Source organism: Capsicum annuum, chromosome 2 (assembly GCF_002878395.1).
Source record: "Capsicum annuum cultivar UCD-10X-F1 chromosome 2, UCD10Xv1.1, whole genome shotgun sequence".
NCBI lineage: Eukaryota > Viridiplantae > Streptophyta > Magnoliopsida > Solanales > Solanaceae > Capsicum > Capsicum annuum.
This window is the reverse complement of record NC_061112.1, coordinates 92708176-92725769: the sequence shown is the minus strand read 5'-3', so window position 1 is coordinate 92725769 and position 17594 is coordinate 92708176. Positions and strand designations below refer to the sequence as shown.

Here is a 17594-nt window from a genome sequence, read left to right as displayed (position 1 = left end):
ATAATAAATTAAATAATTTCAATACTCATTAATTCATCTAATTAAAGATAAAATAAAATAATTCTTCATTTTATTACAAAGCTATTTACCCCTTGTATTCTCAATTAAAAGCGACAAACAAGTTTTCCAATTAAGTGGGGATACTTCAAATTTTAAAAATTAGGTGAAAAGGATAACTATTTTTCGTTTCAATAACTTTGTAAAGTTATTCGACAATTTTGATAGTTGTTCGACAACTTTGTAAAGTTATTCGATAATTTTGCGAAATTGTTCAACAATTGTATGAAGTTGTTGAGATAACTAATGCAATTGTCGAACAAATATCTTAATTATTTAAGTAATTTTATTTTTTTAATCTTTTAAGTAATTTTATTTTTTTAATTTAATAATATTGTGGATCCACTCATTCTTTTTTAATTAAACACTTCATAGGTTCTATGGACTAATTTTTCTCGTTTTTTCCCATCTTAACACCCCTTATATCATGAGGGTTTAAGACCCGACTACGTGATTTCCAAAACCCTGGTGAAGTATGGCTGCTGTGGAAATAGACGTCGGAAAGCTTCCATTTGACATTGACTTTCATCCATCCGATAACCTTGTTGCTGCTGGACTCATCACTGGCGACCTCCTCTTGTAACTATTATTTCCCTTTTTTCCCTTTTTTTTTAATATTGGAATAAGTTTACTGCCCGATTTAATTACAATGAAATTTATTTGTCTCTTCCAGGTATCGTTACAATGCTGATTCTCCGGCTCAAAAGTATTCATAATTTTCCACCTTTTTTCTTTTGCTTCTTTCAGTTCATAGTTGGACAGTTTTGGTTGATAGTATATACTGAATGTGTTTCTCTTGGTTTGTTCAATTATAGGTTGTTGGAAGTTAATGCTCATAGTGAATCATGTAGAGCTCTTCGCTTTATCAATGAGGGTCGTGGTAATATAATCAAACATACTCTCATCTTCTCTTTTAGTTGCTTCTAATTCTAATTCAAATATATGAATACACCATTTGACTCCATAATTTTCTGCGGCTGCCTCGGCTTGGTTGTTGCTTTCACATTGAACTGGAATTGAAAATGCCAGTATAAGATCTCCTGTTTGATCTCGAACTACTGCTCCAATTCCAGCTTTTCGAGAATTAACATCATAGCTTCCATCAGTGTTGACCTTTACGATACCTGGTACAGCTTTTAACCATTGAACTTGCCTCCAATTCACCACTGGTCTCAACCTTTCAATTGTGTCGCACACTGCATTCCAGTCTCCATCAATTTCAACTTCAGGAAAAGTTGTATATATGGTGGTCTTGATATTCCAATAGATTGGGTTTCTCATTTTGTATCTATTGAACTTGTTTTGGTCCCCATATTTACATGAAGACCAAGACCTCCAAATTTCCCAACAAATGATAATAGGCATGACTTGTTGAACTAGTTTGTGAACATCATTCTTGGCATTTACTCCCCATAAGTTGTTTAGGATTCTCCTAATAGGCCAGTGATGATGAGTCATTCCCAATGGTACCCCAAAAAATCTCCAAATCTGGTTAGCCGTCTCATCTGTAACAAAAGAATGCTTCATAGAATCACGAGTAGCCTGCTGACAACAAAAGCAATTTGAGGCAATCCTTAATCCAAACCTGGTGGATATGACTTCATTAAAAGGAAGTTTACCCAATTAAAGTGTCCAAGATAAGAAAGAGAATTTGAAAGGTATTCTGTAACGCCATAACCTGCCAAAATCTTGGTTGATGGCATTCATATTTTGCCTAACGGTCTACCAGGCAGATTTGTTCGTAAACAGGCCATCTGCATTATCTATCCAAATGATATCATCCTGATGGCCTTGATCTCCTATATCAACATTAGTCAACAGAGAGATAAGATTGCTCAGGGACTTTTTCTGTAATTTTAGTAAGGTTCCATCTACTATTAGTAATGAAATTACTAACATTTTCTTTGGAATTTCTTCCAGGATTATGAACCATATTTGCAAGCGCTCCTTTACCTGTCCAGTTATCCCACCATACATTACAGTTACCGGAATTGATCTTCCATAACATCCTACATTCCACATTATCCCTAGCATATAACATTTGTTTATAGAGCTGAGAATCTTTGTTAGCCTTTCTTTTTGCAACTGGATAACTTCTTGAGCAATAATTAGACAAAAGAAAATCACCGAGAGAGGACTGGATCCTAAATCTCCACCATTTCTTGATAGCTAAGGAGTTAGCAATATCCTCCATTCTCCTAATGCCAATGCCGCCTTCTTCTTTGGGGTACCAATGGTTTTCCATGGTCCAATGATATTTGTTTTTCTCACTAGTTGACCCCCAAAAGAATCAGGAAAAATGTTGTTCAAGCATTTGGAGAGTAGATTTTGGAGGACTTATCTCAGACAACGAATATGTAGGAAGAGCTTGCAACACACTTTTTGTCAAAGCAATTCTTCCTCCAGGAGATAGCATTTTACATTGCCATCGATTGGGTCTTTTGACTACTTTAGTAACCATGCCATAAAAATAGCTAACTTTTTCCTCCCAGTGTAGATAGGACAACCCAATTAAGTGAATGGGAAACTCTTCTCCATGAAACCTGTACAATTTCTTAATCTGTTGATTCTGTAAGCACTTGCTTTGGAATCAGTTAGGAAATTTTTTTTATCTTCATTGATTCTTTGTCCAGAGCACTCATATTTCCTAATTTGTTTCATGATAAGTCTCACTGAGCTGCTGTTTCCACTGCTAAAAATCACTATGTAATCTGCATATGCCAAGTGATTTACCTGTGGTCCCCTGCAATTGATTGAGAAAGGAATAAAATGAGATTTTGTGATTAGATTATTTAGAGATCTAGATAGTACTTCGGCAGCTAATATGAAAAGGGAAGGGGAGAGTGGATCCCCCTGTTTTAAACTCGGTGATGAGGTAAAAGATCTCTTCTTGGTACCATTTATAATTATGGATTACCACACATTAGAAATTAGCCTATCTACATGTTTGTCCAGTTTTGGGAAAAACCAAACTTCTTAAGCACCGCATTAATGAATGGCCTTCACATGCTGTCATATGCCTATGCCATATCCAGTTTGATCACAACGTTTCCTCCTATATTAGGTTGCTTGATGCCTTGAACAATTTCCTGAGTGAACATCACATTTTCAGTGATTAATCTGTCTGCAATGAAACCACTTTGACCGTTAGACACAAGATTCGGTAAAAATGGATTAAGCCTTTTAGAGATAATCTTATTAGTGAAATTACTCAAGCTTATAGGTCTAAAAATCAGAGAAAGAAGCAGGGGAATCCACTTTTGGAATTAAAGCTAGGCAAGAGTGAGTCAAGTATTTTGTTAGCTTGTTGCCATTAAAAACTCCAAAACATAATCAACCATATCAATTTTGATTATTTCCCCGCATGTTTGGAAAAATTTCCCACTGTAACCATTCAGTCCAGCTGCACTATCTACACTCATGCTGAACACCCCGTCTTTAATTTCCTGTTCATCTGGTAAACCTGAAAGAAAAGCATTGTCAGAGTTAGTAATGCACTGGGGAATAATATCCATTAACCCATGATCCACATTAGGTTGTCTCAAGTTAAAGAGATTCTCATAATATTTGATGGCAGTTCTAGAAATGTGCTCTTCCCCTTGGATCCATCTCCCGTGTTGATTTTTGATCCTGTTGATTTGCAATTTCCTTCTCTTTTCCTTTAGTACACTATGAAAGTACTTGGTTTTGTGATCTCCTTGAAACCATTTCATATGAGTTTTCTGTCTCAACAGGGACTCCTGTAAGCCCAACCATTTAACATATTCTGCATAGCCTTTATTCAAATCAGCTCTTCCCTGCTCAGTGTTATTAATCTATTTTGTTTCAAGAAGATTCACTTTTGCCTTCCAGTCATTTACATGGTCATTGATGGCCCCAATAATGTTCCCAGACCAATGGCTAAGTTTGGAACTGAAGGTTTTCATCTTACATTGTAGCCTCCACATAGCATTACCGGTAACTGTGATATTCCAACTGTCCTGAACTATCTCCAAAAAATCATCTTGCTCTGTCCAGAAGTTAAGGAATTTGAAGTGCTTTATACCATTGTGTTGAGTATTATAACTTTTTCACAAAAGTGGTCTATGGTCATTGGTCTGATCCAGTTCTCGCCAAATGATTGATAACATTCTGTTGGAATTTCTGAGCCCATTGATCATTGACCAAAACTCTATCTAGCCTTTTCCAGATCCTCTTCCTTGGTCTTCTATTATTACACCAAGTAAATTTAGAATCCGAGATCAATACAACCACATGCTTCCATAGTACTAATGAAGTCAATACATTTGTAAGCCCTGTGAGGTCTACCACCCAGTTCTTCCTACTGATCCATGATTACGTTAAAGTCTCCTCCAATGCACCATGAACCATTGATAGTATTGGATACATCTTCAATGCTTTCCCAAAGATCTTTCCTCTCCAAAGTGGTACATTTTGCATAAACTGCAGTAATGAAAACGGCATCACTGTTGGATTTTCTTTGTGTTGAATAGTCATTTATTGCTCCTCGTTAGCAAGAATATCAACTTGGTGAAAATGACTCCAAAAGCACCATATTTTTTCATTTATAGTGGGCATACAGTGATGGAAGCCAAGGAACCTCTTATAACCTTCAATCTTGTTCTTTAACAAAAGGTTCAAATAAAGCTATGAAAATCACTTTGTTAATGTTGACTAGGTGCTTGAGTTTGTGAATAACTTTTTTGGATCTTACCCCCCTTGTATTCCAAAATATTGCACTTATCATGGAAAAGTTTTAAGGGAGATGATTGCCTGTGTTTTTTTGCAAATATATATTTCTGTTTCTTGTTGGTTATAGTATTTACTCACTCGCCAACGATTTGTGTTAATTAACACCTTTTATAAGTTAGACATGAACCAACACTAAAGTGAACTAGAGAACTCTCCTTTACCTTAACTTAGTAAACAAACCAAGGTTTTCTATTGGTGGGATAAATATCCTCCTGAGCCAGACTTTTCATTGGTTCTATTATTTCCATTTCTTTTTTTTTTTCCTTCAATGTAGTGATTATTGCTAATTTGATTTGGTTCCTTCTTAAATTGAATACGGGTACAGCAATTGTGACGGGATCTCCAGATTTTTCTATTCTTGCAACGGACGTTGAGACTGGCTCTGAAATTGTTCGTCTGCAGAATTCTCATGGGTATAAATTAAGTGTTACTGATGACATGTAACAGCTTTGATATAGACATTTATTAAAAATATTTCTCTTTAGATGTTCTCACACAAACGTCTCTTTGGATTCAGGGCTGCTGTAAATCGAATTGTTAATTTGACGGAGTCAACTATTGCTTCTGGAGACGATGAAGGATGCATTAAGGTAAAGTTTGTGTACTGATTTTTTCTTCCTGACCAAAGAGGATAAGTTAATTAGAGAATGGTGGTATCTTCAAATATGGATTTTCAAGTTACTAGTGAAATAGTCCACATTCTATCATTCAGATTGTTCCGTGCTTGATAATTTATTTTTTTCCATTACATTATTTTGGATTGCTTCGTTTACTGTTGTAGCAGGTAGCGACAGTTTTGAGGTGCACACTGTACACAAGGTTTAATGGGACCACCGTTATTTTTTCGCAAAAAGGAAGTAGCAAAAGTTGGTCTGCCTTGTGCATTTTTTGGATTCCATCATCATAATTTACTATGTTTTGGCAGCAACCTACCGAACTTGATGCATGGAACCATAAATTTTCATATTCTGTGAAAAGGAATTTTGAGGAAGCAACAAAACCCTGAGTGCCTTATTTCTCAATATATAGTGCATGTGTAAATATTTCTCCTTCACGTTCTTCATCAAAAAAAGTTGCCTCTTCATGTTCATGAGGACTTTTGATCACTCTTGACTCTTTTCATTTTTCTGTAATTCTGTGGATGGATTATGAAGATGACCAAAAACACAGATGTTTATGCGTAATACTGCTTATATACAATTTAGAGCATCATTGTGGATTTCTGAATGCATTGTTGAGATTGCAATCAGTACATTTTTTGCTTTAGCGGATTTGGGATTACAGAGACCTGAATCATTTGATTTTAAAATTCTGCTAAATCATTGATAATTTTGATACTTACTTTTTTTCCATGAAACTGATCACATTAGTTGCATCTCCATCATGTCATGTGTGCCTCATTGTGCCAAGCACCATATCCATAGAGTTCAATTAAGTTTTAGTTATCCTCTCCGAACTACTTATCCTGGAAGATCTATATTGCAGGTATGGGATACCAGACAACGCTCATGCTCCAATTCTTTTAATGCACATGAAGAATACATTTCAGACATTACCTTTGCAGCTGATTCCATGAAACTATTGGCAACAAGGTACATAATCGACAATCCTTCTCTCAAACGAATGCATGTGCTCAGTAATTGTAAGATGTAACTATTTAAGTGAGATCTCCTGAAAAGGGTGAGAACGAGGCACTCAAAGCTTTCATCCCCTGCCCCACCATTTTGTGTGACTTCTTGTCATCCCCACTAGGAAATGGCTAAATGTGACTCTTTTTGTTGTTTTACCTTTAAATTTGAGTATGTAGATTTGCTGAGATGGTTTTGCATTTTTAATTAGTGGAAAGCAATACACTGGGACTAGATCTAGCTCTTTATGTGCGAGGAGGAATGAATTTGCAAATCTTTTACTGGTCTAGAAGATACCATGGCAATTGCCTTTCTAAAGTGATGACATGAAAATCAGGACTCTTGCTGTTCTTTTGCCAAGTCTATTTTTTGTGTGCATTAATCTGATTTTTAGACAGTTTCTTGGACTGCTTTTGTTGCTCTATCATCCTGGACATCTTGTTTACTATGTTATTCCCAAAGGTGAAAGGGGTTCCTGATGTAAGGTTTACATGAGGCATTGAAATGCAGACATAGTTCATTTAGATTTATTTGAATTGATTATCCTTGGTTTACGTGTACTGCTAGAGTTTCAAGGGCTCCATTATTTATTTTACTAATGTGCTGCATTTTTCTGAACTCTGGCATTTGTCTTCTAAACCACCAAAAAGTTAAGAATATGTATCTTTGAAGTCATGAAACTGATATATTTCTCTTTATTTTGTTACTTTTGGGTTCATGTGCTGCTAAGTCTGGCTCAGCTTAAGCAGCTCAGTCTCATGGGGTTCAAGTTAAGAACTCAGTGTAACTATTTGAATTGCTGATTTTCTTTTGCTCTGTAGCGGCGATGGGTCACTTTCTGTATGCAATTTAAGGAGCAGTAAGGTAATGTAGTTGTTTTGGTTGCTCTTAAAATAAAGAACTATCATTTTGATATTACTTCTCACTCTAAAAGTTGATGCATCTTATATATCTCAATTTCAGATTCAAACTCGCTCTGAATTTTCTGAAGAGGAACTGCTCTCTGTGGTAATTATGAAGGTGATAAATCTTCTACATGTAATATGATGCCTTTTCCCTTTACACCTGTTCTTGTTGAGTTTCGAAGACATGTCTCTAGAGGGTTATTGTCATCTTATAATGTTTCTTTAGATTTTATTGTTAATTTTTATCCTCAAAATCCTGTCTCTAGACATGGTTCAAATTCTTTTGGTGTAGTAGATTTACTGTTTCCATTTTTGTCATCAGAATGGTAGAAAAGTAATATGTGGTACTCAATCGGGAACACTGTTACTGTATTCATGGGGATTTTTCAAGGATTGCAGGTATGTCTGCTTTTCCCATTTTCGATTCTTCATCTTCCTGTCTGGAGTTGATTCCAATATGCTCCATTTCTTATCATTTTCAGTGATCGCTTTGTTGATCTATCGCCGAACTCTATAGATGTACTACTGAAAGTAAGTGTCTGTTGTAATTTTTTGTTGATATGGATGTCTCTACTGTTATTTTCTTTTCCCAATAATTAAACCCTGAAATTCGCTTGAAAATTTAAAAATGTTCTTTTTCTTCTGGATAAGCTTGACGAAGATAGAGTAATAACGGGGTCTGAGAACGGACTTATCAGGTGAGAGAAATTTCTTATGTGGTATCACACTTGATTTTTCATTTGACAAATGAAATTCAATTTTCCTTGAACTAATGCTTCTTTTTGATGTAGTCTGGTTGGCATATTACCGAACAAGATTATTCAGCCAATTGCCGAGCACTCAGAATACCCTGTTGAACGTCTTGGTATGATTTAATTTGAGATTTTGAAATTTTTGCAGTCTATTTTTGATGGCTGAATCTGTATATGTTCTCATGTACCAGGAAGGGCAGCCCAGCTATATACTTCTATGCTTCATGTTTCTATTTTTTAGCTTTGCTTAGATGTGCATCCTTCACTAATTCATACTTGTATTGACAATTTCCTATCCATGGTTCGTTGTCATTTGCAGCCTTTTCTCATGATAGGAATTATCTTGGAAGTGCATCACATGACCATTTACTGAAAGTACGCAAATATCTGCTACCCCCTACAGTATTTCCTTAGAAATTTTCAATAAATCCGTGAATGTTAAGAAGTTGGACCACTAATAGCTATATCCCTCCTTTTTCATAATACCTAGTTGTGGGACCTGAATGAGTTGCTGCAAGATTCTGAGGATGGTGCAAAGAATGATTCAACTGCTGAAGATAGTGATAATGATGGGATGGATGTTGATGATGATATTCCAAAATCTTCCAAAGGTATACAATCTTCCACATTTCTGAATAAAAAATTATTCTTTCATGTGTGGTAAAGGAGGATCATTACCATGCTTGAATGTGGCAGATACAAGGTACAAGGATCAAAGGTCCTGAGATCCCAACTTGTTAGTGAGTTTACTTCCCAAAGATTTTGTAGAGACCCCCTTGTCAAAGTGTTTATATGGGCCATTTTATTTTAAACTAGTTGAGTCTCATCTGTGCTACATTGTTGCGTCCTACCACACATGCAAGTGTACGTAGTCGTGTAAGTAATAAAGTGGCCCTTTCGAGCCGAAAATCGGTTCCACCGGGACTTGGTTTTAGCAAGCAGTCCAATTCTAGCATTATTAATAAGATAAATAAGTGAGTGTGTAACCAAGAGAGTTTAAGATTTGAGAATTTAAAAGTAACAATAAACAATACGAGAATATAAAATGTTTGAAACAATAATGAAGAGAATCTAGGGTCGAGGCAATTTGAACAATCCTACAAAGCTATGCAATCTTGTCGGTTAAGTTAATTATCTTGGTTGTTGATTTACGAGGTTGATAACATAATTATGGTCTTCCTAGCCTCTAATCAACAACAACAACAACGACATACCCAGCATATTCCCACAAAGTGGGGTCTGGGAAGGGTAAAGTATACGCAGTCTATACCGCTACCTCCTATGAGGTAAAGAGGTTGTTTCCGATAGACCCTCGACTCAACATATAGCAATATAACAAATAAAAAACATAAAAACACACAACAAAATGGTATACATATATAATAATACCTCTCTACAATTGTCATGAAATTTCTAAATAAATGCTGCCACTATTAAGTGGTTTGATTGTAGATAGGTTGGATAGAATTTCTTATATTGACATTTTTATTTTATTTTAAAATTTTCTCTTTTAACCTTGATATTTTAATTCATGTAAATTATTTTAAATTCATACTCAATGAGAGTCAAGTATGCACAGACCTTACCCTACCTCAAATATAGAGAAAATTATTTTAAATTCATATAATTTTTATATGTTCTATTTAAACTAAAAATAGTAATTCATAATTAAGAATGATCATAAATTTAACTAAACACTATAAGTTAAGAAGTTATTAAAATAGAAGAATAGATAACAAAACTAGAAATATCATAGAGGACCCTAAAAAGTTGAAAATAATATATATTTTAGAATAATATTTATTCATATAAATAGTTGACTTTTTTTTTTATTAATTTAAAGTAAATTATATATTTAAACACACTCCTAGATAATAAAGGAAATAAAACACCCACAAAGTACTACTATAAACTATCTATCCAAAATCATAGACAACACCGAAACATCACCAAAAAAAACTCTAGGCGCAGAGACAAACAAAGCAGTCTTCCCTACTATAACTACCGAACTCCTACCCGCTAACCCTTTACCCTAATCCGAGCCCTCCACACCTTCCTATCAAGGGTCATGTCGTCTGTAAGCTACAACTTCTCTATATTATGCCTAATAACCTCCTTTCAATATTTCTTCGGCCTACCTCTACCCTGCCCGAAACCATCCATAGCCAGCCTCACACCTTCGTACAGGAACATCTGTGCATCTCCTCATCACATGCCCGAATCATTGCAACCTTACATCCCACATCTTGTCCTCCACCAAAGCCACTCCCACCTTCTCCCGAATAAGCTTATTTCTAACCCTATCTTTCCTGGTAAGTCCACACATCCACCGTAACATCCTCATCTCCGCCACCTTCAACTTTTGGATGTGAGAATTCTTAACTGGCCAACACTCCGCTCCATACAACATAGCCTGTTGGACTGCCACTCTGTAGAACTTACCTTTAAGCTTAGGGGACACCTTCTTATCACACAAGACTCTTGAAGCGAGCCTCTATTTCAACCACCCTGCACCAATGCGGTGTGTGACATCCCTGTCAATCTCACCATTCCTTTGAATCATAGACCCAAGATACTTAAAACTCTCCCTCTTCTGAATGACTTGAGAATCCAGCTTCACTACCACGTTAGCCTCATGCCACAACTGACTAAACTTACGTTCCAATTACTCCGCCTTGGTCCTGGTCAACCTAAATCCTTTAGACTCAAGGGTGTGTCTCCAAACCTCCAACTTATCATTAACTCCTCCCCGAGTCTCGTCATCAGTACAACATCATCAGCGAATAACATACACTAAGGCACCTCCACTTGAATATGCCACATCAAAACGTCTATCACCAAGGCAAGTAAAAAGAGGCTAAGAGTCTATCCTTGGCGCAACCCTGTCAAAACAGGAAAGTGTTCTGAATCTCCTTCTACCGTCCTCACACGAGTCTTCGCTCCGTCATACATGTCGTGGATCGACCTAGTGTACACCACGGGCACCCCTTTACCCTCCAAGCACCGCCACAGAATCTCCCTGGGGACTTTGTCATAAGCCGTTACTGTGTTTCGAGAACAGAGATCTGCAAATTAGGGAGAGAACATTCATGTTTTTTTCTCTTTCAAGAGATTCTGTCCCGTAATCGTGCCTTGAGGGGGGTGCTGCCAATCCTACCGAGGACTTTATGGATTTCTTTTCCGGGAAGCGAGAGTTCTCAAGATCAATGAACACCATGTGCAAGTCCTTCTTCCTCTCCCTAAACTGCTCCACTAATCTCATCACGAGGTGATTGACCTCAGTAGTGAAGCGACATGGCATGAAACCGAACTGATTCTCGAAAACATTCACGATTAACTCTACCACCCTTTCCCAAACCTTCATAGTATGACTCAACAACTTGATGCCCCTATAGTTGTTGCAACTCTGAATGTCTCCCTTGTTCTTATATAATGAAATCATCGTACACCATCTCAAAGTTTCTGGCATATTTGCCGCCCTAAAAATGATGTTAAACAACTTTGTCAGCCATTCCAAACCTGCCCCGCCAATGTTCTTTCAAAAATCCACTAGAATCTCATTTGGCCCAGTCGCCCTGCCCCCTACGCATCCTACGAATAGCTCCCGTGACCTCCTCAACCTTGATACGCCTACAATAATCATAATCGCGGCACCTCTCCGTGCCACCAAGTCCCTTAACACGAAACCTTTGTCCCTATCGTTGCTCAAAAGTCTATGGAAATAGGATTGTCACCTCTTCCTATGAGGGCATCCTCTACCAACACTTTGCCATCCTTCCCTTAATACACTTCATTTGATCAAAGTCACAACCCCTCCACTCTCTAGCCTTGACAAGCCTATATAAGTTCTTATTCCTGCCTTTCTCCTCGAAAGCTACATACAAGCTCTCGAAAGCAGTGATCGGAACCGCTAACTTAGCCTCTCTCCTAGCTAACTTATACTCCTCTCTATTCGTCTGTTTCTTCTCGTCATCTTTGCTTTCAACCAACTTAGCATAGGCCACCTTCTTAGTCTCCACCTTTCTTTTAACTTATTCGTTCCACCACCAGTCCCCCCGGTGCTTGCCAGATCGGCCTCTCGAGACACTAACACCTCGCCAGCGGTCTCCCTAATGCAATTGACAGTCGTCTGCCACATACTATCAGTCTTCCTAGCAACTAATTGTCTATTTAAATTAGCCCCAACAACTACATCGTTGAGCAAGGATGTGAGAACTAATTCAAACGCATTTGCATTTCATCCCGTATTTGAACCAAATGGGAATTTGGCATATTCTTATCCTAACCGCGAATCCTACTTTAATTCATTTAAATTATAAGAACCCACTTCATATATTTCACGTTCTAATCTAAAGTTCCTCCTTCCAGGCTCATAATAGAAATATAAATGTATTCTAAAGGTTGCGAGTTAATAGAATAGTAATAACAAGAACATATGAACGACCAAATATGATAATCAACTTTAAACCAACTTGATTGAATACTAAGTACTCATGTTTGTAGCCTCAACCCCAGAATGAGGGTATCTAGCCACTCAATAGTCTTACGAAGAATTAAAATAATGGAATTCATAAGTAAAAAGTACAAGAGAAATAAATTAAATAAGAAAAACTCTATTTGGAGCCTCTCTCGTGTGTTTTCTCTCTCTCAAAGTCGTTCAAGGTGTTTAGAATAGAAGCTAAGTGTCCTATTTATAATTCAGGATGATTTTTTCCCAAAAATACACATGGGTGTGGCACAACCTTATCGCGGAGGTCAGTGGGCGTCCACGCGCTAATCGGCACCATCACTGGAATGTGCCATTCACTTTTTTTGCCTAGGGCGTGCCACACTCTAATCGCGGATCTCAGTGAGCGTGGCACACTCTTATGTTTCAAACGCCAATTTTCCTTTTGTCTTCAAGTCCCGCACTTTGTAGATGCCTTTCCAACTCCATTTAAGTTTGTTTTGCTTCCCTCCTAACACCTTCAATGGTCTCCTACAACATGTGTGACAAACATTAGTTCATCCAGTACAATATAGCTCATCAAAGTACACTAGCACAAGCATAGCTCAAGCTAGCACCACTTGTTTTCTCGTCTAGGCTCTATTTGATCATTTTGATTCTTCACTTGTTTCAAATGCACCTTAAACACTCTCAACATGTTCTTCAGCACATAAATACAAATACACAGTTACACCCTTAATAACTCAATAAGCACATCAAGAAGTCCTTGAAACTAGCCTAAACGTGCATAGATAATGACATTTAGGTGTATAAATACGTCTAAGATCATACACTATCGAGCTTGGCTCATCTGTTTTCATCATGCCTTTTTATTTATATTTCCAAATAAAGAGTATCTTAAAAAGTCTTCATATGGTAAATTTTCTTACAAATTTTAGATTAGGCACTAGCGTCCTTGTGTTCTGGTGGTTGGGGAACCATTACCGATATTATTATCATTTCATTAATGTATTTAAATAAGACCTCCATTTCACACTGTTCATACTGATTGTCAATAAATAATTAAAGGATTTAGGATGCGAAGGCATGAGCGTAACTTTGCTAGCGACTTTACAGTTTGGTTAGTGGATAGTCTGAGTCGCTGGTGCAAGGAGCGAGAAAACTGCCTTTCTTGCAACGGCCCGAAAAAAATCTTAAATCATCATGTTACTGATGCCCAACTTTGTTTGGTAGACTTACTATAGAATGTTTGATCTTGTCAGGTACGTGGTGAATCACCAAAACACAATAAAAATTACTCTTAACCGTCCCCCCTTCCCCTCCCTTTGCATCTCTTTCCACGCTGTTTGTCCCTCTACATAATCACAAATGTGGGCATTTGACCATGAGAATTTTCACTTTTTTCCAGAAAATTATGTGATGTTTGGCCATAAGAAATAATTCACTTTAGTGAAAATTGTGTTTGGAAATGTGAAAAACTTGTTTCACTCTTTTTTTCACTCCTAGTTCTCTCACAAAATTTCAAAAACAACTCCAATTTATATTCATGATCAAACATAGCACCAACTCCAACTCCAGAAAATTATTATTTTCATGGTCAAACGAGGTAGTCACCCCATAACTTTTTAATTTTGCTCTTTGTGCAGGGAGCAAGAAGAAAAATGTAAATAAAGGGCAAGTTGCTGGAACTTCGAACAATTTCTTTGCAGAATTATGATATGATGTTTCATTGGTCTTGGAAGGGCAGAATCATATGATTATTCAAACAAAAAATAGTCCTTCAATCCTATCGTTTTGAGGGCTTTCTGGGTAACTGTTGCATGAACCAACGTCTAAGGAAAGAAAGGAGGTATATGTTAAATAGTGATATGCCCCCCCACAGTGTGTTTATACAAGTTTCTGAAGACTTCATAGGTTAGCTTTCATTTATTTCCTTGAGGGATGTTGCTGCGATAAATATCAATTTTGTAAACTATATCACTTTTAGTCTGCAGTTATTGATAATTTTATTTAGTCCTTGTGTTGTTTAACTAAGCATATCCTGACCTTTAATTAATTGAAACGTGCGTTTTGATCGCTTTGCTTATTAATAATATTCGTAAAGTTACTCTGATTATTAGTTATTTTACTATTTAATTATATCCATGTGTTATGTTGAACTCCTGTTACTGTCAGGTACAACAATTCTCACATATAGGGACCAAAACGCTCATTCCAGAAGGTAAAATATCACAAGAACTAGATTATTTAGAATTTACCGATAACAAATGGATGAAGGTGTTATTATTATACATAATAGAATAAAGTATAAATTTATATGAATTGAATGATCAATGTGGTCAAGATAGTTGGGTATCATCATAACTAAAACCTACAAATATGAATGATTGAAGTTTAGTTGGACACATGTAATGTTTTGCTTGCATCGTTTTTATGAGGTGCAAACATGCAATAACACGTCTCTCCTAACATTCATTATTTTTGTCGCCCACAAAGAAATAAGAATAGACAGTTAACAAAGGAATACGGTTAAGAACATTTTTTATTGGCATCAAGCCAATCCGTATCTCTCAAATTCTTGCCAAGTTATGATAGCTGTTTGAGCACAAAAACTCATGTAATTTGACAACTACTTTTATAATCCAACATCATTTTACTTGTGAATCTCTGACTGGATGATTCCCTAGCACGTACTTGCATAATTGTTAAGCATGTACCAAATTAAAAGCAAGTGACTGATAAGTCATTCGGGTAGATACACTCATCTATCCATTCCCAATTCTCCATTGGAAAGTGGCACAACTTTATGTGTGTGCCCCGTAGTAAGGTACAAAGTAAAGCTATTATTAAAACTGAGGATAAACGGTAAAATAAAATTAGTGTTATAAAATAATATGTTTATGGTATATGTCCATAATTCTTAGGAATTTAATCACTTTCACCCATCTTCTCCATACTGTGCAGTTAATCCTTCATTACTCCACACATCATTATGGGTGTAACTTTCACATCCTTTAACCTCCCCCATAATGTTCTTGTTTAATACCATGATTATGACAATCCTTTGCATGCCTCTATATGATATTATAAATAGAGGCATAAGGGTTCATGTTGTATACACTTGAAAGACTTGTATATTTGATACTTGGAAGAAAGAAAAGCTCTCATCTCTTGTCTTCTCTTCTCAATATTTTTGTCTACTTTATTGTTCATATTATTCATCTTTACCTTAGTTTTAAAATACTTTATCAGCATGATGTTCTAACTAATTTAGTGTTTCAAAGTTGAGAACAACGTTGAACATCAAGTTTCATGATTTAAGTTTGATGGTACTGCTCATTGAAATAAATCAGGTGACATGTTCTAATATTGCTTCATCTCCTTTTTGATTTGCCTGACTCTCTGATTATATTTTGCATCGTGTATTATAATTATTATCTCTATAATCACTTGATATTTTTTTTCTTTTACTACTGAAGGTAAGATGATGGTCAGAAAGTGGTTCATTGTTTGATTAAAATGTGTTGTTAATTAAAGAATTGACTTAGACGATTTTTTCTCCTATTATGATCACTGTTGCACAACAAAAAATTTGGTTTATTAATTGATAGTGCCAAATAGACACGCAAGAAACAACATTTATATGCAATTGGTACAGTAATCAGAGTGCAACATTTATAAGTGCATGGCTTCAATCTAAAATGATATGTATTTATGTAAGACTCAAAAGTATGTTTTATTGCACTTGATTTAGTTTGTCAATGATTGATTGGTAAGACGTTGGGTTCATGTCCCAAGGTATTTTGACACTATGATGATGGCTAAAGCAGTTGATGAAAAGTCATTAAATCCGCAACATTGATATGCTTCATTCTTTGATGTGAATTTGGTAGCATTGCGTAATAAGTCTGAAAAGAAGACACGTGATTTAATATATGTGGGCGTGATGGAACCATATATATATAATAGTTATTATTTTGATAATTGTAAAAGAAAAGAACATTATGGGTTCTCCAAATTGTCCTTCAAAAGGTGAGTTAATTTTTTTTGTTCACCATCAATTTGGTATGAAAGGTAGTAGGCACATGGTTGCAGTGGCGGAGCCACAACCAACGAAGGGTGGTCAGATGAACACCCTTCGTCGAAATTTTTTTTTGAGTATATAGGTTAAATATAGATATTTATGGTTATATACATGTTGTTGCACACCCTTGACAAGCTAGAGAAGCATAGTCCAGTGGTCAAGAGTGTGCATTTCCGCATCAACAATTCGGATTTGAACCTTGGCAGGTGCAACAGTGCTTTATTTTCTTTGTTTTTTAAACAGTTCTTTGCCCAAGGAAAAATATGAACACCCTTAACCAAAAGTCTGGTTCCGCCACTGCATGGTTGTTGTGCAACCTAATTTGATAGGTTTTATAAATTCTTCATTAAAAGAGAAAAGAATAAGAGTAAAAATACACTTAGTATTTCAAAGTGATGTTGAGGTGGTATAAAATATGATAAATGTCAGGCATGACAATGAACTTAAAAAATAAATTATGAAGCACATATGATTATAGTCCAATTCTTGAAAAGAATGTGACTCGTGTAAGCATTGTGAATGCTTGACCATTCTTGAAAATGAATGTGTCAAAATGTGAAAATAGAAAGTTATGGATAAAATTGTGCATATATATGGTTGGATAAATACCAAAACTCACCTCTATGGGAGGTTTGAGAGAAATAAAGAATTTTAATTTGGTTTAAAAAGGTTATTGATGCTATAGTATGTTTTATCATGATCTACCAAAGGGTAAAATCAAGAAGTGATTCTTGCCCGTAAAGGTTTGGCCATGATCAAAATGATTATGGTGTGGTCGAATGATTTGTCATTGATCTCGTAAATATGGTACGCCAAAAAGGACTATGTCAAATGTTATAAAAATAAATTATTAAAGGCAAAAGTAAAACAAGAAAGAGGTCTTGCATAAAATAATTTTGACTATAATGGCAATTATTTTTCTCCCTAAAAGGAGATGGTCACCGTACAAATGGTGTTTTAAAATATGAG

The 17594-nt window shown here is 36.0% G+C and overlaps 1 protein-coding gene across 1 annotated transcript; it reads left to right on the top strand.

The window, feature by feature from the left end:
* The first annotated feature begins 444 nt into the window (after nt 1–444).
* LOC107858758 (WD repeat-containing protein 55) lies at nt 445–14654 on the top strand. The gene is made up of 15 exons (XM_016703533.2): nt 445–636; nt 731–763; nt 873–937; nt 5135–5222; nt 5327–5399; nt 6295–6401; nt 7259–7301; nt 7401–7457; nt 7665–7741; nt 7825–7873; nt 7994–8040; nt 8134–8207; nt 8414–8469; nt 8585–8705; nt 14188–14654. Exons 1-15 carry the CDS (start codon nt 533–535, stop codon nt 14256–14258), a joined length of 1065 nt encoding a protein of 354 aa, XP_016559019.2. The 5' UTR covers nt 445–532; the 3' UTR covers nt 14259–14654.
* Nucleotides 14655–17594: the final 2940 nt, after the last annotated feature.

What these genes read in the sequence shown, in the direction of transcription:
- LOC107858758 (XM_016703533.2), top strand. Translation starts at nt 533, where the DNA reads ATGGCTGCTGTGGAAATAGACGTCGGAAAGCTTCCATTTGACATTGAC. An exon ending in TCTCTGTGGTAATTATGAAG is followed by an intron (nt 7,458 to 7,664) that starts GTGATAAATCTT and finishes TTTTGTCATCAG; the next exon opens with AATGGTAGAAAAGTAATATG. An exon ending in CTATAGATGTACTACTGAAA is followed by an intron (nt 7,874 to 7,993) that starts GTAAGTGTCTGT and finishes CTTCTGGATAAG; the next exon opens with CTTGACGAAGATAGAGTAAT.